The sequence below is a fragment of the Macrosteles quadrilineatus genome, unplaced genomic scaffold (genome assembly GCF_028750875.1).
Source record: "Macrosteles quadrilineatus isolate MER2022 unplaced genomic scaffold, UCM_ALF_1.0 Scaffold_1__1_contigs__length_201487025, whole genome shotgun sequence".
Classification (NCBI taxonomy): domain Eukaryota; kingdom Metazoa; phylum Arthropoda; class Insecta; order Hemiptera; family Cicadellidae; genus Macrosteles; species Macrosteles quadrilineatus.
In genome coordinates this window covers 104,850,979-104,872,003 of record NW_026542594.1, presented here as the reverse complement: position 1 = coordinate 104,872,003, position 21,025 = coordinate 104,850,979, and the positions used below count along the sequence as shown (strand labels likewise).

General features: G+C 35.3%; 2 protein-coding genes across 6 annotated transcripts in view; both read left to right on the top strand.

Annotated features, from left to right (window-relative positions):
• LOC129004151 (CCA tRNA nucleotidyltransferase 1, mitochondrial) overlaps window positions 1-8,752 on the top strand; it is a 94,666-nt gene extending 85,914 nt beyond the window's left edge. For all 5 annotated transcript variants that reach the window (XM_054432956.1, XM_054432716.1, XM_054432800.1 and 2 more), the window contains 4 exons: window positions 1,669-1,781; window positions 3,903-3,997; window positions 8,070-8,248; window positions 8,553-8,752. In XM_054432956.1, coding sequence (XP_054288931.1) covers window positions 1,669-1,781; window positions 3,903-3,997; window positions 8,070-8,248; window positions 8,553-8,728 — 563 coding nt within the window. In that variant the 3' untranslated portion in view covers window positions 8,729-8,752. The remainder of the gene's footprint in view (window positions 1-1,668; window positions 1,782-3,902; window positions 3,998-8,069; window positions 8,249-8,552) is intronic.
• The window catches only part of LOC129004444 (nucleoside-triphosphatase THEP1), a 162,899-nt gene that overhangs the window by 85,578 nt on the left and 56,296 nt on the right, over window positions 1-21,025 (top strand). The window contains exon 2 of the mRNA XM_054433066.1: window positions 16,783-16,869. Within this exon, the coding sequence (XP_054289041.1) occupies window positions 16,833-16,869 (37 nt within the window). The 5' untranslated portion in view covers window positions 16,783-16,832. The remainder of the gene's footprint in view (window positions 1-16,782; window positions 16,870-21,025) is intronic.

Below are 21,025 nucleotides of genomic sequence, written 5' to 3'. Positions count from 1 at the left end.
GATCTGAGAGGCCCATTGCATTTGCATCAAGATCGCTTACGAAAACAGAACGCAAATACAGTCAGATAGATAAAGAAGCTGTGGGAATTTACTGGGGCTTAAAGAAATTCTTTGCATACTGTTATGGAAGGAAGTTTGTTTTAATAACTGATCACAAACCCCTTGTAGCCATCTTCAACCCGACAAAGACCTTACCATCTATGACTGCATCAAGGATTTTTAATTATGCTCATTTCTTATCGGGTTTTGACTATACAATTGAATACCGAAGTACGACACACCATGCTAATGTGGATTATTTATCAAGATTTCCTGTTACAGAAGTATCAAATGTATGTGACGACCATGAACGGTATCTAATAAATCAAGTAGAGATGATGCCTGTATCAAGAAGACAAATTGAAGAAGAAACACAAAAGGACGAGGAACTTAAAAAGGTATACGATCATCTTATATCAGGAAAAAGCTTAAAAGAACTCAGTTTGAATGATAATGAGTTTTGTCTACAAGACGGTTGCATATTCAGAGGGCATAGAATTTGTGTACCTTCCACTTTACACAAACAAGTCTTGGAAGAATTACATGCTGGTCATATGGGCATGACAAAAATGAAATTGCTAGCTAGAAGCTACTGTTATTGGAGGAATATGGATCAAGAAATTGAAGCTATGGTGAAACATTGTCATTCATGTCAACAAAAATTGAAAAATCCACCTAAGGAGACAACTCACCCATGGGAGCTCCCGAACGGACCTTGGGAACGCATACACATTGATTTTGCTGGTCCACTGCGGGGTTGGTGGTACTTAATCGTCGTTGACGCTTACAGTAAGTGGGTAGAAATTATACCTACAAAATCTACAACCACAGCTTGGTGTGTTAAGCAATTGGATAGATTATTTACAACCTTCGGGTTTCCTCATGTCCTGGTATCAGACAATGGAACTCAGCTAACTTCAAAACCTTTCAAAGATTTTCTCACAAGGTATGGAATAATACAAAAAACCATAGCTCCATTTTGTCCTAAGTCAAATGGACGAGCTGAAAGGGTGGTCCAAACTGTGAAGAGCCTTATAATTGCAAATGGATGTGTCGAGAGCAAGATTAACACTATACTAAAACAGTTGAGAAAAACACAGCATTCCACGACTGGGAAGTCTCCCTATAGCCTCATGTTTGGGAGGAATATAAGAACAGAACTTGATCTATTAGTAGAGAAGCCTAATTTGAAAGAGACAGAGATGCAAGTAACAAAGCGACACTTTAATATAGGAGAGGGAGTGCTGGTGAGGAACTACTCCCTTAATTCAAATGACAAATGGACAGTTGGAAAAATTGAGAAACAAATAGGAAATGTTATTTATCTTGTTAGAATGGAAGACGGAATTGTGTGTAAAAGACATGTGGACCAAATAAGAAGATTATAAGTATATGAAGAAAAATAAAGGAGGAGGATTGCTATACCAGCTGATCATTATTTTAATATGATTGTTTATGTTTTGATTTTACAGTTTTGTTTTCTGTTTACATCTTATTAAAATGAGTTCATTAAGTTATTCAAATCTATTCTTTATTTAAAACACAACAGAATATAAGCTAATTTTTTTGTTTGGTAATAGTCAACAGCAATCCATCTCTTAAATAACAGATAGTGTAATTTTTTTCCAGGAATGCCTAAAGAATCTGATGTTGGAACATTTGCCGAGTTTTACCGCGAGACAAAAAACGTTCCTCTTCACCCAGTAACAAGAGTTTCTCCCTTATTCAAAAGTGAAGATGAGGTAAGCTCTTCTAGTTCACTTTTACTAATCAAATAACCATGACTCATTTCTGTTTTGAGTCCATCAAAGAATTAAGAATTGAATTCACGAGATCTCTCCAGGGCACCTTTATTCAATCTGCACAACTATGTGAAGCAGTCGCATGTTGTATCTCAAGACCTCAATCATATATAGTGACAGTTAGAGAACCTGGATTTATTCTGGCCTTCTGCAATCAACAAGTTTAACAAGTACTTAAGTTTGCTGATACAGGGAAGGAAATGTGATTTTTTGTGAATGTTATTAGGATAGGCCTAGTATGAAATAAATAAATTTGATCAAAATGTCTATGAATAAATAAATTACACAGAATATAAATATACAATTATACAAATTTGACCAAATAATGAGTTTACACTTTTGTACCAAATTTAATCAAAATCGGATCAATTTTGCTTAAGTAATCACACTAACAGATACATTTCTCTACAGAATATAAATAATACCCCGCTGCAGCAAACATGCAGACTAAGCAAATTTCTATTAGTTGATTGGATTTTTGCTCAAATATTTCCATAAACAAGACATATTTATTCCCAACTCAAATAACATTAGATTTAACGAATACTTAGGTTGCTGTTATGGGGAAAGATTTTTTGCCTAATTATTAATAGTATATTATGAAATAAATAAATTTGCCAATTTTGATCAACATAGAATGGCTAACAATCAAACTACAAGGTGGCTGAAAAGTCTCCTTACACAATATTGAAGTATGTTTTAAACTGTTATAAACACGACGTATGAGCAAATATTTGTTCGTGAGTACAGTAGTACCAGTTAGTCTGGGCGCGCGGACCCTTGTGTACTAGCCGTCCTGAGAATTACGGCTCACTCATCCCCACAGCCCACAACCCTCAGCCACTGCACTGACGGCTTGCCGTGTGGGCCAGATTATTTTGGAAATGAGCAATAAACACTCCCCTCTACACCCCCGCCCTAGCGCGGCTGTGCGCCCAGACTAGCTGCGAGTAATGTAGTGAGGAAACAGTGGGGAGAGAGAACGAAGCCTCACTCTCCCTTCCTAACCACGCTACAGCTCTAGGACGCGGCGACACCCCGTGGAGAGTAAGGGCGGCCTTTGCACAAGTCACCCCAGAAATGTTGAGACAAATAAGCCAACGAACTTGGCGTCGAGTCAAGCTGAGGTATGCAATATGCATGCCAATGTTTTGGACTAAAAATGATGTAGTCCACAATACATTTCTGATTAAAATAGATTTTTATGGTTTAATCAATACCAATTGAATTTACCTTTAGTGTAAAGGGATTTTTCCAGCCACCCTGTACAAAAGTTTCCTTTTTCTCCATAAGAATAAAATGGGAATTTTAAATGTATAGATTAGTCTTACGAATTTTCTTGATAATCTTTGATTGTACAAGGCTTCAATCTAAAAAATTATAATATGTTTTTAGCTCTATACAAAAGCTATAATAAAAATTGAGCATTTTAAAATTTAGTAATAGGGTAATATCTTAATCCCTATATGTAAAATTTGCCAACACTTTCAACATTTTCATTTACATTTTTTCGTAAACATAAAATTCCCTAAAATTCATTCTTAAACTTAATTTTTAGCTACAAAATAAGTATAAGTTTTCCAGTGAAGTCTGTATTAAAATACCTACTGGGTGTCTAGTTGTGGGGAAAAACGGGAGAGTCGGGAATTAGTATTGAATTTCAAATTGGTTTTAAAAAGTCGGGATTTAGTCTTACATTGTTGTCACAGTTGGAAACTGTATGTACCATACAAAATTTAATAAAATTTTCACGATATTGCCGCGATCGCACAAGACGACGATTTGGGTTTTGTGAACGTGGGAGACAATGATGCTGTATAGACAGCCGCAAGAGATTTTCATGATTTTACTGTGTTCACTTTAGACGATGATCACGTTTTCGTGTACACAGTAGTCGATGATGATGTCTATACGGTCGTGGAAGTTAAACAGAATTTTACCGCTAGGAGTTTTTAGAAATTGTACCTAGAATTTATAAAAACGATCCAAGAACCTTGAATAAAACTTTATTCTTGTGGAAATGTTTTTATGACAAAATTATTTTTTTGTCATTATTTACAGTTTGCTGAACTCCATGAAAGACTCAAGATGTCAGCTTTCGAAAGAGATTTAGGTTTCTTTGTCGTTAATCATAGAAATGACTCAGTAAATTTAAGGTAAATAAATTACATTTCAAAACAATATAAGTGTATATTCTATAAGTGTATAAGTGTGTGTGTTCTATAAGTGTATATTGTGTGTGGAGTTCTAGATTAAAAATGTGATTAGTTGTAAGTTGCTTAGTTTTTGCTTTAATTTGGGATTAAGTTTCTGTGATAACTGTAATATGAATGGTTTAACTCCCAACATTCAAATCTTTGTTTTATTGGCAAATTTGGTTAAAGACAAGACATCTGCCCTACTCGGTTGTATAGTGTAAAATTTCAAAATGAATTTAAAGTCTTGAGGTGAAAGACATTTGCCACCGAGAGTGTAAATGATCACTACTATTTATATTTTATTTAATACTGGAAAATTAAAATCGAGACAAACTTTGAAAATTTTAGATTCACCCAAACTAAAGAAGTTAATACATTTTGACTTTTGGAGGAACACTTACCATATTGGAAATAAGCCCTGCTCAGTAATCATAGCACAACACTCACTGTAACATAAACCCACACTACTCGAAACTTCTGATCTTGACACTGAATGTCTAGTGGTCACCTCCCAGAGCTCGTTCTCCTCTCATGGTGGGGCGGGAAGTATCCATAAGATGGTGGCACCTGATGGACTCTACAACAGATCTCAGATTTACTTATCTCGCAGGAAATATGAAATTCACTGTCTCAGGTTTTCATTACCCTCAAAGGCCCTAAATAGCTGCAGGTCCACAGTAGGTATCTACGATGTTTTCATTTAGCGGAATGTACACACATAAAAGTGGCTTTTCTAAAATCTATACCTATAAAAGGCAAAGTCCTCACTGACTGACAGACTGACTTACTCATTACTAATTATTCTCTTACATCCCATTTATCTAGGAGACTGAAATTTGGTACACTGATTCTTTAGGTATTAAATAGGAAAACTAAGTAGGTAGTTATTATTCAGATCTGACTTTCGGGCTCCGCCCCAGTGGCTCTGGAGTTTTCCATGTTGGGATTGAGCATTGCTCAGGGTGTTTAATTTGTTTCAGATGTAAACAAAATAAACATAGACCTATATATATACAATTTCCATGATATGATAAAATACAGTCTAAAATATGTAACAACATGATATAATGCTCAAGTACAGTATTGGTGCTTTTTACCCAAATCTAGTTCTCTTTTCCCAAAATATTTTCTCGGTTTAAACTTGGTTCAAGTTAGCCCTCTGGGTGAAGCCGTTTAACTGCGGATCCATGGGCTAAACCAGGAGGAAAAAAAATAGCTTGACTTTGATCGTCCGACTATTGTTACGTTCAGCAATGGCTGGCACTGGCAAATATCCTTGTTTGGCATTTGTTCAACATACTTAACCTAAAATAAATTGAACCGGAACTAATTAATTAAGAAATAGCAAACACGAACCTAAGTAGATAATTCGTGACTAATGCAAATTCAAGGATATAAGGCGAGAGTTATCATGTTTTTTAAGTTGTTTAAATGTGTAGTGTAGGCCTAAATTATTGTTTTTAATAGGTAGTATTGTAGATGTATACAAGCGATAGGCTACCTTTCCACAGTAACAGTAGTAGGAAAGTTTGGTTATAAGTAGCCTATTGATTTTATTTTATTTTAACAGGTTCTTACATAAAAAAATAGTAAATCTATATAAGTAGGCATTTAGGCCTAAATCCACTAACCTATTATTATGTGTAATTAACAACTGTAATTGGAATAAATTTTATTTGAGAAAGATTGATTAATCGAGCCTAATGATGAGTACCTAGCATTAAAATGCTTGCTTGTAGTTTAAGAAAATGAGATAAAAACTTAGGTCCTAACTTATAATTTTGTCATATATTTCAAACGCAATAAAGACTGACAAACGTCTTGGGAATAGTTTAAGATTATGAAATCTTGTGAAACAATAGCCTACAGTAAAAGAGTTAAGCAATGTAACCTCCTTTCAGAGTGCTTAATTATTTGTGACTTTGCCAATTTCCTGATTAAAATAACAACTAGTACTGTAATAAATTATAGTCCAACAAGTAGGACTTTTGGCCATTGCTGAAAACACCTGTTGACCGACTGCGATTGTGGTTTCCTGAACCAACTGGACCCAATTCATTTGAGGAGAATGTGTACTGTCGGAATTCCGGGCCATGACGTCGACTGCGGCACTAGCATTCGCGTCGTTCAACTGACGATCACCCGGAAGAGGAGTCACTCTCGGCGTTGATTCACCCTCATCTGATGCTGTGTTGACGTTAGGGTGTTATGGCAATTCAGGGGCCTGAGAAGTACTCAAAAGTGTTGATGATTTCTCATCCGTTTGAGCACAGAAAACGTACTACTATAACCCAGAATGCCAACCGCATGGTAAAAAGCATTAAGCGTTTTGAGAGAGCTTTGCCTGTCAATCCGTAGGCAGCGCCACCAGCGTTGCCATGCAATAGCATAGTGGTTAGCATTCTGGGTTATAGTAGTACGTTTTCTGTGGTTTGAGTTGGAAAGACGCGTGTTGGACAGGTCAAATCCGGCCTGGCATTGATGGGCAAGAGATCGGGTCCGCTGTTCAGCTGAAGTTTCTTTAAAAATTTGCTTAACAATGTTCTATTTACTGACAAGGTCGGCGAGGGCGTGATTCCTAACACGTGGCACTGACTGGTCGCATCCTGAGCATTTAGTGAGCAAACCCAAGAAGTGCCTGTGGAAACTCGTCGGGTGAATAAATCCGGGAAGGCATTTTCTTTAGAAAATTTGGAAAACAAGAAAGCTGAGAAGAAAAAAAATAATCTATAACCACAAAACACCTACTGCCTAAAGTTTTCCCTACTCTAGATTGCTTGTTTGACTATTAAAAATTCGCACAAAAAGGGGAAACCTAGGTACGCTACCGAACTAAGAAAACAAGGAATTTTTTAACCCTACAAATTTCAAAACTTTTTTTTCTGTTTTGAAAATTGCCTGTCATGATTTGGCTTGGAAAAAAAATTTGTCGCTGAGGCTATTCTCTGGAGCATACAGTAACTAGACTGAATACCAAAAGGCGTAAATTGAGGTGGCGTTTCAAGATTCTATCTTGTTCTGATCGATACTAACTAACCAGCCATTTACAGTTTTTTAATAGGAGCCAATACTATAGTGAATTTGAGATTATAACCTATCAGGTAATTTTGGAAATATGTAGTTAGCAATATAAAAAGCACAAGTACAGTTTATAGATTTACTAGCTGGCCCGACAGACGTCGTTCTGTCCTAATGTGGTTGTATGTCAAATGCTCGTTCAATTTCAAGATGAGCTCGTTCGCATGGCTCAATCACGTCCTGGTTGAAGTTCGTTCGCTAAGCTCACTCACCTTTAGGTTGGAGCTCGTTCGCTGCGCTCACTTGCCTTCAGGTTAGCTCGTTCGCTATGCTAACTCGCCTCCAGGTTGAAGTTCGTTTGCTACGCTCACTCACCTTTTGGTTGCAAATTAGCTGTTGTCATAAATTAAAAAAAATAATAGTGCTGCACCCTGTTGGTAAACCTATTAACTGTTTAATGCTATTGAACATCACAGAATCAAATTGTTTATTTGAACCAGCGGTTAAGATACTCTAATTCCATTTAAATATGAGTACTCATAAGGTTAGGTTAACATGGGAAACTCCAGAGCTACTGGGCGGAGCGCTTTTGACGGATCTCCACCAAACTCCACACAAACCATCCTTGAATAATGCTTAATAATGCCAGAAAGTTTCATTACAATCTGTCGATCGGTTTCGGAGTCCATAAAGGACAAACAAGCAAACAAAAAAACATACATTGGATTTTATATATATAGATAGATTAAATCTGGGAACGGCAATACCAGTATTAAGCGCATACTGGGTGAAATGGTTGTGGTTGGTGTTAGAAAAAATGTCAGCTTTATTGTTAATCGGGAATGTGAGCTATCATCACACCAAATTTCAGCCCAATCCGACCAGTATTTTTTGCGTTCACTAGTCACAAACATCCATCAATACATCCAAACTTTCTCACTTATAATATTAGTAGGATATCTGCGGGTCTACTATAGTGGTTTTCAATTTGAACTGGTTTTTTATGTTTTAGGTGGTGTAAGTACAACACTATAATGCTTCAAACAAAACACAAGTTGTCACATCTGCAGGATTGGATTCAAGAGATGATCAAGTACAAGCGTGAGACGGCTGTGCTGCATGAGTATGTCAAGTGGAATGTGCCCAAGTTTCCTGTCAATGGTGGCATGTTGCAGGAGAGAGGAATACCAAGTAATACATTATTTTGTAGCATAGATGTCTTGACAGAATGGTGAAGATGGCAACATGGTTGCAATCTGTTATCAAAATATATTTTGCAAATAAAGAATTGCTTGATTTACTATGACGTATAGACTTGAAGCACAATATTGAACTATCATACGACTTAAAGTATGCTTACTTGTTTTGTTTCTAGTTTAGTTTAATTAAAGCAGTTTTACCTATCCTTATTTCTGCTTCTTACCTAAAGCATTAAGTATAAAATATTATAGAATACGTTGTTTTTCTCTATAATCAAATCAATTGACTGTTTCAGTGGACCGTAACACAAACCACATTATCAACAAATTGAAAGAGTTCTGGGTTGAAAATGACTGTGCCATTGATTCTGAAAAGATCCTAGAACATGTTCCAGTGGTTTTGGAAGAAATTAAGAACTCACCTCCAAATACATCACCAAAGTTCAATCGAAAGAAGAAAAAGAATGTCTAAATAAAGTTTGTTTCTATCAAAGCATTTTGTACAGATATTTTCATTACCTATTTACGTTACCTTCTGTCATGGTAAACCTCAATAACACGTTTAGTGCGGCATACATTCAAACAGGCGCTTGCCAATAGCGGCGAGGCCCCGGGCGAAGCCCCTGCGCGCTTCCCAATCAGCAAGCGCAATTGGCATTCAAATATATCAGTCTGACGAATAACAAAAGAGCAGCGGTAATTTTGCTGCATTACCCCGAGAGTGGACGTAGTTAACTGAAACACCCAAAAATAGCAGCACTGCCTGGATCCGAAGCCAGTGTCTTTGTAATGTGGCTCGAAGAGAGAAAATCCCCAAAACCGGGACAAAAGCATTGCCAGACCCAGACGGAATTTTACGGGAAATTTTAGTACCAACCTACACCAAAATAAATCTTGCATTCTAAGCTACAGGCTGGCAACAGTTTTAACGTTCCCCGGCAATGGCTAAGCTCATACTGAAATAATGTAGTGGCAGTGGCGCGACTACATCTATAGATGTAGGACGATAGGAGCGCTCGGGACGCATTACATCAATAGATGCACTGAACGTGTTAAACAACTTTATGCCAAAACATTGTATTGTACAACAGTTTCGCAGTAATTCAAATCCAAAACTGTGGCACTAAGACACTGTCAGATATAGAAAAAATATATACCGTATACGGAATGGGAAAAAAGTCCTGGGACGGTTAAATATTTCAAAAAGTAATAAAGATAGAGCTTCAAAACTTGGTACCGGTACACAGATACTGGGCATTAAAATAATTTAAACACATTATTCAGTGATGCGCTACCTCCTCAGGGGGATGGCCTGCTAGGAGTAGAAGAAAATCTTAAATGTAAGCATAGGTTGATATGCACATCAAATTTAAGGTTTTTGTTTGATAAAATACAATGCTGCAAACCCGAACTCAAACAAACAACCAAATAAAAAATGAAAGCTATTCAAAGATGCATTGAATTCGCATTGCTATTATATACGTTACCTCCTCAGGGAGGCCCGCTAGAAGTCGGAAGAAATTCATAAACGTATGCATAGGTTGATATGCACATCAAGTTAATGGTCTTAGTTTGAGCTCAAAACATCTGAGTAAAAAATAGCAGCCATTCAAAGATTCAAAATGACAGATTCAAGATATCTTTGAGCGGCTGCCATTTTTGACTCAGTTGTCCGTTTGAGTTCAAATTTGCGACATTGTATTCCACTAGTGTAAAGGCCTTTAATTTGTAAAGGCCTTTTTTAAGATTTTCTTCTGACTCCTAGCGGTCCGTCTCCCTGAAGAGGTAGCGCATCACTGAATAATGTGTTAAAATGATTTTTCGTCATACTGCAGAAAAAACAGCTGTTTTTAATGCATGCGGGGCTAAAGTTGCATTTTTACTCTCTAGGGAGTAAAAATCTGCTGTTGTAAAATGTTGTACATTTCAATTGTGGCAATCGTATCGATCAAAATTATTTATCGATTAGTTTATTAGGTAAGGTGTTAGCCTATTGTTATTGATTGCTCAATATATCGATCGTATGATGTACAATCGTAATAGACAAAATGATTGAATCAATTACTAAACAGCTGCTTATTTGCATTAGCAGAATTGAAACAAGTTGGAAGTTGTTTTGAGAGGTTATATTTATATTTACATAAAAATTATTTCGTTTCCTAGCTTAGTTTGTTATAATAATGATGCAATATGACGAAAAATATAGTTCACCACACGGGTAAAAAGTGTCTTCATCCCTCGCTCATTTTCCACCTCGGGTAAAAAAGAGTCTCTTTAGGCCCTAGTGATGAAATATACTATTAATGCCTATTAGCTGTTCACCAAGTTTTAAAGCTCTACCTTTATTACTTTTTAAAATATATTCTAAATTTAACTGTTCCAGGACTTTTTTTCCAACCTGTAGCGAGGCTATATATATTTATTTAGCATTTAGCATTGTTTGATGAGTAATAATAAATAAGTGTAAAAACAATAATGTCTATTGCATGTCAGTCATGACCACGCAACTACCCGTGCCGCGTCGTAGTGTCCTGTACTGGCCAGTAGCAATGTTATTCCGTATTTTCGTGTTTCGTGTTGTATGTGTGTGTTTTTGTGTTTACCGACGACCTCAACTTGAGTGACATGACATTTTTATCAGCCTGATGATGGGATTTTAATCCTGAAACCGGTCGCATAAGACGACAACAATAGGATCACTGACGGACAGGTAATATAAACCATTTTATTCTATAAGTGATCCTGGGCCACTATTCACTAAGCATAATAAAATATATTTATTATAAAAATTTGACAATATTTTATTACGTGCATTTATAACAAAGTATAATCATGATAAAGTTCATTAACCTACTACTACTATCACCCTGGGAATTAATTCTTCCCACTAGCAACGTTTTCAGCTAGTGCAAGTAAGCTGGTATCAAGAAATAAGTCCATATGTTTTATGTGTAAATGTATTACGCCTCGGAAGGGTTGAAACCTGTCCAAACTATCATATATTATTAAAACGTAAATGGGGTTTTTTCACATTCTGAATCAACCAGTCGACGGATTTTCATTATTTTTGTGTTGAAAGAAAGATAATTTTGAGAACTAGGGAATGTCAAAGCCATAATTATAATTAAGGGTCCCAGTTTTTTTAGAAATTAAGTTTTAATTTTTAAAAAGTCTAGCAGCCGACGCTAACCTTCTAAGCTAGCTTTTAGTAGAATATAATTTGCTTAACATAACAGCTGTAAACATTCAGCATTTGTGACACAAATTCAGCATTTGGAAACAAATTTTAAGACATATAGAGTTGACTTATTTATACTATGTGTAATGCTGACCATTGATACATTCAATTCTTAGGTATGAGGATGGCAGATTAATTAAATATGCATAGTAAAACAATAGGATGTTCAAATTATTTTTTAAAGGAATCTTTGTAATCATTGATTTGTTTTAGTCCCATATAATTTGTTTTAACTAACAGCTGGTTGAATGTAATATTGTTCTATATAGCCTAACTATTAGGTTTTTGGCGAATTTCCCATAAAGGGAATAAGCTATTACCGTAGTACTTATGGTAACACCTGGACCCGGGACCGATTTAATTTTTTGTTTTGAGGTCCCTAGAGGCCAAAAACACCATCCGTTCAAATTCATATATACAGGGTGATCAACTCAAGGAGGCCACCATTGGGAAATCGGAAACGGTAAGAATTAGAGAAAACTTTAAATGGGGGACATTCCTTTATTTTTTGTGGCAGTTAAAAATATGATTTTAGTTTTTTATCATGTTTTCGGATAGAATATGCAATTTAAAAACTTTTTTAGCCTTGACATTCTTTCGATAAACCCACTCGTTTAGGAGTTACAGCCTATGGAAAAATGACTTCCGGTGTACATTTTACATCATGTAGCTCCTAAACGAGTAAGTTTAGAGCAAAATTGCAAGAAGTAAATTAGTCTTAGAATTGCATCTACATTCCTTAAAGACTATAAAATAAAAAGTTTTCCACTTTTCAAGTTTGCCACCATTTTTTAAATAATATAATTCATATTTTTAATGAATTTTATGGTCTTTTTGGAATGTGGATGCAATTGTAAGACTTTTTTACTCTTCGCTTTTTTGCTATAAACTTACTTGTTTAGGAGCTACATGATGTAAAATGTACACCGGAAGTCATTTTTCCATAGGCTGTAACTCCTAAACGAGTGGGTTTATCGAAAGAATGTCAAGGCTAAAAAAGTTTTTAGCGAATTTTAATTGCCTATTCTATCCGAAAACATAATAAAAAACTAAAATCATATTTTTAACTGCCACAAAAAATAAAGGAATGTCCCCCATTTAAAGTTTTCTCTAATTCTTACCGTTTCCGATTTCCCAATGGTGGCCTCCTTGAGTTGATCACCCTGTATATATGAATTTGAACGGATGGTGTTCCATAAGAAATTTCAAATATGGCCGCCATTTTGGAAAATGGCGGCTGAGTAAAAAAAAAAACTAAAATCATATTTTTAACTGCCACAAAAATAAAGGAATGTCCCCCATTTTAAGTTTTTTCTAATTCTTACCGTTTCCGATATCCCAATGGTGGCCTCCTTGAGTTTATCACCCTGTATAGCCTATATTTATTTATTTATATATTTTTCCCGGGGGGAACCCTAGGACCCCCCTCCTTTTTGGAGGGTATTCCATACCCCCCAGGCCCCCGGTGACCCCCCCAAAATATATGTCTTGGACCGCCCTTGTCTTCTTTACCTATAAAACACATGGGATACAGTCTTTCTTCACTGATCACGTAATGCGTGATTTTCTATAAAGTCTTAGTAAAATAGATAGAATACAGGTGTACTGTATGTGGTTTACACACAAATATTCATCAAACTGTGTGATATTTTGTTATTGCAATGAACAATTTGGGAGTATCGTATTGTTTAAGTCGATGGAAAATCTCTGTTGATCCTGTTTTACAAGCAAACCAAAAAGATACAGTAGTCACCACTCTATGCGACATATTCTAACCAGAAAATTGTAATCGTATGATTCTACAAGCATTGGTAGGATTGCAAAGTACTACACAAACATTATTTCAAGGGTAATAACAGTTACAATTTCCGCTGACTTTAAAAGAGTCAACTAAAATATTATACTAATGGACACACAACTAAATGGAACAACTAATGGAAATACTCACGATGTACATATAACAGTTCGATATAAGCATTGAGGATACATGTCAGTAGATACGTGTATACCCAATGATATAAGCAACGGTTCTTGCAATTTATTGCTTATTGTTTTTTAGAGTTGTTTTCGGACTTAGACTCTGTTTTCGGACTTACTCACACTCGTATAAGGTTGTCCACGTTTGTCATTGATAATGTAGCCATGTTACACCCGTTGTCACGAATATGTTTACAAGTTTTCCGTCTGTTTTTGAATAGCGATATATTTTTTCACATACTTAAGAACCACCTGATTTTGTGCATTACATGTTCGTCTCAATTTGATTTGCTTTAGTAGGCATTCTTTTGGTTGATGAGGACTTCAATAGGTCCTTTCAATGATTGCTCATGAAATATAGTACTTTGTCCAATAATTTTTATTGTTTGGTAAGATGGATTAAATTATCCTCCAGCAAACCCAAATCGAAATAGTAAATATAGTATTTCAAACAAATCAGTAACATGTTAATAATGTAGCCTACATTATTTCCTTGAATTGCATAACAGCAATTAATTGAGCTGATCCTAATATAAATAAATCAATATGTTCTGCATAGGCATAACATGGGTTCTTTAAGAGCCACTGGGGCTGAGCCCAAGGGATTTAAAAAACGTAAGGTTGGTTTGCAAATAAACGTGATACGCTCTTTCTAATGAGACATGAATGGTCAAAATCGCCTAAGAAATGCGGAGGAGTTCAACGGAAAAATTTCGTGTTGGCGTTATACGTATGGTTGAAAAGTCCTGGATTGGCTATATTTTTTTAACAATAGCCTATAGATAAAGTAGTGAGACTTGGTATATCAATAATTATAGATAAAGACAGTAGATATTTATGGCTATTATTGATACTTCCGGTGTACATTTTACATCATGTAGCTCCTAAACAAGTAAGTTTATAGCAAAAAAGCGAAGAGTAAAAAAGTCTTACAATTGCATCCACATTCCAAAAAGACCATAAAATTCATTAAAAATATATATTTTTTTTTTTAACAAGTATTTATTTACAATCTATTCTATACTAGAATAATAAGTAAATTTAATAACAATTTTAACATGGGTTAGTTACATTCCATCAAGTGCACTAACATACAAAAACTTTTAAAAAGTTCAACTAAAAACGATTTGGAAGGTCTATTGGATTAACTCTTTTGAGCCTATATGTAGCTTCACTATTGTCGAGGAGGTTAACTGCCAGGAAATTTGGATGGGTTTCTAATTTTCTTTGGTATTTTTCACTTTGTTTCTTTATTTCTTCTTTAACATAGGGTAATTTTGTATCTTGATGAATTACTTTATTTGTGACAAACCAAGGTGCTTGTAAAATTTTTCTCAGTGTTTTCGATTGAAACCTTTGAACTATTTCTATGTTTGAGTTGGAAGTGGTTCCCCAGAGTTGGATACCGTAGGTCCAAATAGGTTTCAATATAATTTTGTATAAAAGTAATTTATTTTCAACAGATAATTTTGAATTTCGACCAATGAGCCAATTTAGTTTGTTTGTTTTTAAATTTAAATGAAGTCGTTTGTTCCAAATGTGTGAATGCCATGTAAGCCGTCTGTCGAGATGCATAACAAGGTACTTGAATTATATTATTTAAAAAATGGCGGCAAACTTGAAAAGTGGAAAACTTTTTATTTTATAGTCTTTAAGGAATGTAGATGCAATTCTAAGACTAATTTACTTCTTGCAATTTTGCTCTAAACTTACTCGTTTAGGAGCTACATGATGTAAAATGTACACCGGAAGTCATTTTTCCATAGGCTGTGTCCTAAACGAATGGGTTTATCGAAAAAATGTCAAGGCTAAAAAAGTTTTTAAATTGCATATTCTATCCGAAAACATGATAAAAAAACTAAAATCATATTTTTACCTGCCACAAAAAATAAAGGAATGTCCCCCATTTAAAGTTTTCTCTAATTCTTACCGTTTCCGATTTCCCAATGGTGGCCTCCTTGAGTTGATCACCCTGTATATATGAATTTGAACGGATGGTGTTTTTGGCCTCTAGGGACCTCAAAACGAAAAATCACTCCAATCAAGAACAAAAAGAAGCAATAGCAAACTCAAAACCTTCGAAACTGACAGCTGTAACTCCTGGCCATTTTCTTATCAACTCTTCTCTGACAACTGTTCCTGACCCAACAAAGATCTCACCTCTTATTGATAATTTACCTCAAAACATCACCCAAAGCCTATGCTGCCGTTGGAGTCAAGAATATTTTAAGACCCCTCATCAGCGTTGTTTCAAGTGGAACCTCAAGAAAGAAAACCTCAATGTAGACCCTGTTTGCTAAAACATACCAGCTCCTCCTAGCTACAGACCAGCTGGATCCTCATTTAAGACCATCATTCAAGTGTCTTCAAAGCATCAAGCTGCATTCTTTAAATAATTTTACAACCCACTCTGGTCAATTCTCATAACGATTTTATATTTTTTCAATTTCTCTTTTGTTGAACCTTGTTGGTTCAAAGGGGGCGGTATGTTCAGTCAAGTTGCCTTTGTTTTTTGTATTAATTTTATATGTCTTTGTTTTTAACAGTCCATCTGTAATTCCCATCACATTACCATATGTCAATTCGCATTGTTCATTCATTCGTCTCGAATCACCGCTCATAACATCACGTATTCATTTTTCTCGTAATAAATTATCCTCTTTATACCAAAACCCTCGACTTTTTCCTCTTTATTATAAATTACACCGCACAAATGTTATATTACAAAACATGACATGATGCAGAAGAAAATCTATGTTAAAATCTAAAAAATCCATTGCTAATACTGTATATCATTTTGACAAATTCAGTAACTACCTATATAATATGTGTTGTTTAAAATAAAATACAATTTAAATATAAACAGCTGTTTCATTAAAAAGTAGTGACAAATTATCCATATGACCTGAGCGTAGTGAACGAACTTCAACCTGGAGGCGAGTTAGCGTAGCGAACGAACTTCAACCAGGACGTGATTGAGCCATGCGGACGAGCTCATCTTGAAAATGAACGAGCATATGACATAAAACCACATTAGGACAGGAAGACGTCTGTCGGGCCAGCTAGTAATCAATAAAACATTAGGTTAAAGAAAGAATGTGTGAGAGGAAGGAAAAAAGTGTTTACCTACAACTTTTTTCAAATAGCCTTTTCAATTCAGTTTTTATAATTGATCTACTCTTTATTATAGGTTCATAAACGGAACAACTTGAATGCTGACTTTCAGGATTAGATATTTTAACTATGGATTGTATGCAGTTGCAGTTGTTGTTCAAGCATTTTTAATTAATGTAATTCTTTTTTTTTTTCAGAAGTAGCTGTTACAAGCAAAATAACAAAGTATCTTTAGAAGCTTAATAAAATGGTAACCACACATTTTTTTATTACTGGCCCTCCAGGTATATAATTTTGAATTCTGCACTTATATTTTATTACATTTGTGTAAGATTTAACTGCTTGAATGAAAAATTAATTACATAATTGTATAATGTAAATACATAAAATTACGATACAAATAAGTAAATAACCAGGGTAATGTAATCAATCATGAGTGCATTATCTAGCACATGTCACAATTTTTCTAACACTGACATAACATAGAACAATATTATATGTTTGACAACAAACTTGTATTATAATGTGGATTACAACATTTGCTACTATAGTTTAGTAATGAACAAATGCTTTTCACCACACTACGATGTTTTTAGTTGTTTTACAAACGTTTATTGGAGGCTGAAAGCAACATATTGCTGTCGATGCCAGCTGCAATCAACATTTGGGGACTGAGCATGTTTTACCTCCCTCGGGCCAAAAATCAGTTGTTCGCTTATTTTCTTAAAACATTAATGCATTTTAAATACAAATCAGTATCCACAGAATTGCAATAGCCAGTTAGCGCCTCGTTTTCCTCTTCCAGGAACTGATGATAACCTCTTTAGAGAGTGGGGGGTGACGTCACTCTTCTCTTAAGGGAACACCATTACCGTAGAAAGACTATATGATTCCATCGGTGTTCGTGGTGTAGTTGATAGCGTCTCGGACTGGTGATCTGGAGGTCTCCAGTTCGAATCCCGCCGGCGAACACTAACTTTTTGTCCAAGATTTTGCTTAGAATGCGAATACTTCTTAACTGTACATCTTTTGTTAGAATTTGAGGCATTTATAATTTTTTTTATGAACAGAACTATTTTTTAAAATTAGTAAACCTTCATTCCATTTTTATCTTATATATTTTTTATATTATCAGCAAGTTTGGTTGGTTCTGTTAGGTTATGACAGTTTCTTTTTATAATAAAAAATTTAAAAATTAATTTTATAATAAAAAATTATAAGTAAACCTTCATTTGATTTTCATCTGATATCTTTTTATATTATCAGCAAGTTTGGTTGGTTAGGTTAGGTTATGACAGTTTTTTTATAATTAAAAATTGTAAAATTAATTTTATAATTAAAAAATTATAGGCCTAAAAAAAATTTTAAGATTTTCTTAAATCGACTTGAGGGGCACTCCCACAATCCCCCACTCCTTTGCAGAAAAGGTTCTCATCAGTTCCTGGAAGATGAAAATGAGACGCTAGTGTTTTAATGCCACCGCTGTCTAGCAACTATTTATTACATTAAAATATTTCTTCACAATAATTTTTAAGCTGTAGTTGTGTTGACTGTTAGTGTCAGTTATTATTCTGGTGAATAGTGGTAACCGGGTATAGTGTGGTGAAAAATAGTGTTCGTATCACGGTCCGAAATGGTTTTGCAGCTCTCGATCGTTTTAAGTACTCAAACTCAAAAACTATCTCGAGCCAACAAAACCTAATTTTCGGCCCTAGGAACAAAATATACTATTAGAATTCATTTGTATAAAAACTTATAAAAAGCTGAGATAATTTGCTTGACAAATTACTTTGTTTCCAGGCCACATGAATGTGTTATTATTTTAGATCTTGAAACATCGTAAAAACTTTGTTCTACTAATTATGATAAAAAAAATTCTGCACTTAACTCTTAAATAATGTAAACTTGCCATCACCAAATATGATTTTTTTTTCTAGGACGCTAGGCACGTACGAGCCCGGAATTGTTTTTCACATTACTTCAGGCTAGACCTAGGGGTTACGGCAATATCACTTAGATAAAATCCATTGGTGATTTGGCGGGGTTTGAACCCTGGACCCCAGGAACCGGAGTCCCGCGCTCTAACCACTAGACCAGCTCGCTCCCCCAAATATGAACTTTAAACAAATTACTACTGTCTCGGTTATTTGTAATGAACAGCATGTTAATCTTAGAAGAGGTAATGAGCTAGTTTAATAGTTAAGTTCAATATTAACTTTTGTAATAGTTTCATTTACCCGGGTTCGATCCCCGCCAAGTCGCCAATGGATTTTATCCAAGTGATAATGCCGCAACTCCTAGGTCTAGCCTGAAGTAATGTGAAAAACAATCCCAGGCTCGTGCCTAGCGTCCTAGGGCAAAAAAAAAAAATAGTATCATTCAACTCAGTTCTACTTGATAAATCAATTTTTAACCTCCGAGCATAACCCCATATCAAATTGATATAGCCTACAGATCTTTGAATGTAAAGATAGCCTACTGTCTCGTATTTCTTCAAAACAAACCCTGAAGTACAGGGTGGGGCAGGGAAATATCCCTACTTTTAAGATGGCACTGTGAGTAGTGGGGGTGTGCTGGAGGAATGGGGTTAGGCTCAAATGAAGCTTTTGTTTTGGGAATTTTTAAGAATATCACTTTCAGTAGTAGGCATGGCTTGTTCGAGTGAGCAATATGCTTTTGCACTCGAGATGTATTTTTTTTTCAAAAATCTGTCTATTGTTGCTGTGCAGCTACCATTGGCTGTCGGGTTATCGGGTGGCCTGTCGCAAAGCTGTTACAATTTGGTGTGGGTGAATTACTTTCGTGTATTTGGTGGTGTATTGCGAAGGATATTTGGAGCTCAAAGAACCGTCCGGAGTCCTGAAAACATTGACCTTGTCAGAAGATCGATTTAGCAGTCTCCTCAAAGTTCTGGTTGTAAGCATGCATCCGGGCTGGCGTTTTCTAGTCATACTGTGCCTCGTATTCTCCATGGGGACCTACACCTCCATCTATACAAGAGGGTAGTTGCTCATGAACTCACACAACGGGACTGGCAACAAACGAATGCAGGCATGTGAAATCTTAATTGCGGGACTACTTCATGCTGCTCAGTTTTTGTTTAGTGACGAGGCACACTTCCATATTTCTGGAGCGGTAAATAAGCATGATGTGCTCTATTGGAGTGATGCTAAGCCTAGGGTAGTTCAAGGGAAGACCCTAGATGCCTTAAAGGATGCAATTCACCTTGAATTTTGCCGCATTCCACAACAAATGCTTCACAAAGTTATTATGAACTCCAGAACCAGAATATAGCAATGCATTTAAGATTAGTGACACCACTTGCAGCATATGCTGTTTAAAACCAAGTTAAGTTATATTAAAATAAACTCCCAGACGTGACCTTTTAATCTCAATAAAAAGTTTGGTTCTAACATTTTTGGTTGTCTTTAAATGTACCTTCATAATTAGGGATACTTCCCTGCCCCACCCTGTACAACAGTTACCTAGTATTTCACTAGTAATTACCTTTTCATTCTCAACTTTGTTCCCCAATTGGTTCTGAATACAAATTGATAAGAATTATTTATGATTTTAGCGAATTTCCCATATAGGGAATAAGCTATTACCGTAGTACTCATGATAAGACCTGGGCCCGGGACCGATTTACTTTTTCGTTTTGAAGTCCCCAGAGGCCAAAAACACCTTCCGTTCAAATTCATATATATATATATTTATATATATATATGTGTCTGTTATTAGCACGATAAATTGAGCAAAAATGATCCGATTTTGATGAAATTATGTAGTAACGTGCAAACCTACATGTATTCAAACAAGTTCGCGAACCAGCATGATCGGACTATGGGTACAGGGGTTTATGGGGGGTTTTATAGGGTAAAAATTGGTTTTTCCCATTTTTACTCTCAAAGAATAAAATTTCACAATTTCTTTCCAGACCATTTTGTAGAGCTTAAAAAATAAATAATTTTTTATATTGAAGCGTTGTTGTATGCCTAACGGTTACGGAGATAATTAAAAAAACATTAAATTTAAAATTCCCATATTATTCTTATAGAGAATAAATACACTTTTGTAGTTTGCTTGTTTATGGATATGTTTTAATCAAATTTGGCAATTTTGTTTATTTTATACTAAGCTATCGACATTTCAATAAAAAACACACCCCACTACCTTCCCTGTAGCAGCAAACCTAGGTACTCATTAAAATTAATGTTATTTAAATCTTTATCTATAAAAGAGGAACTATGTATGTGTGTATATAAATATATATATATATGTATATACGTTATGGACTCCGAAACCGCTCGACAGATTGTAATGAAACTTTCAGGCATTATTAAGCATCTTTCAAGGATGGTTCGAGTGAAGCTTGGTTATGATCTGTCAAAAGGGCTCTACCCCAGAGGGTTTTAAGTGGGCCAATGTCAGACTTTTTGA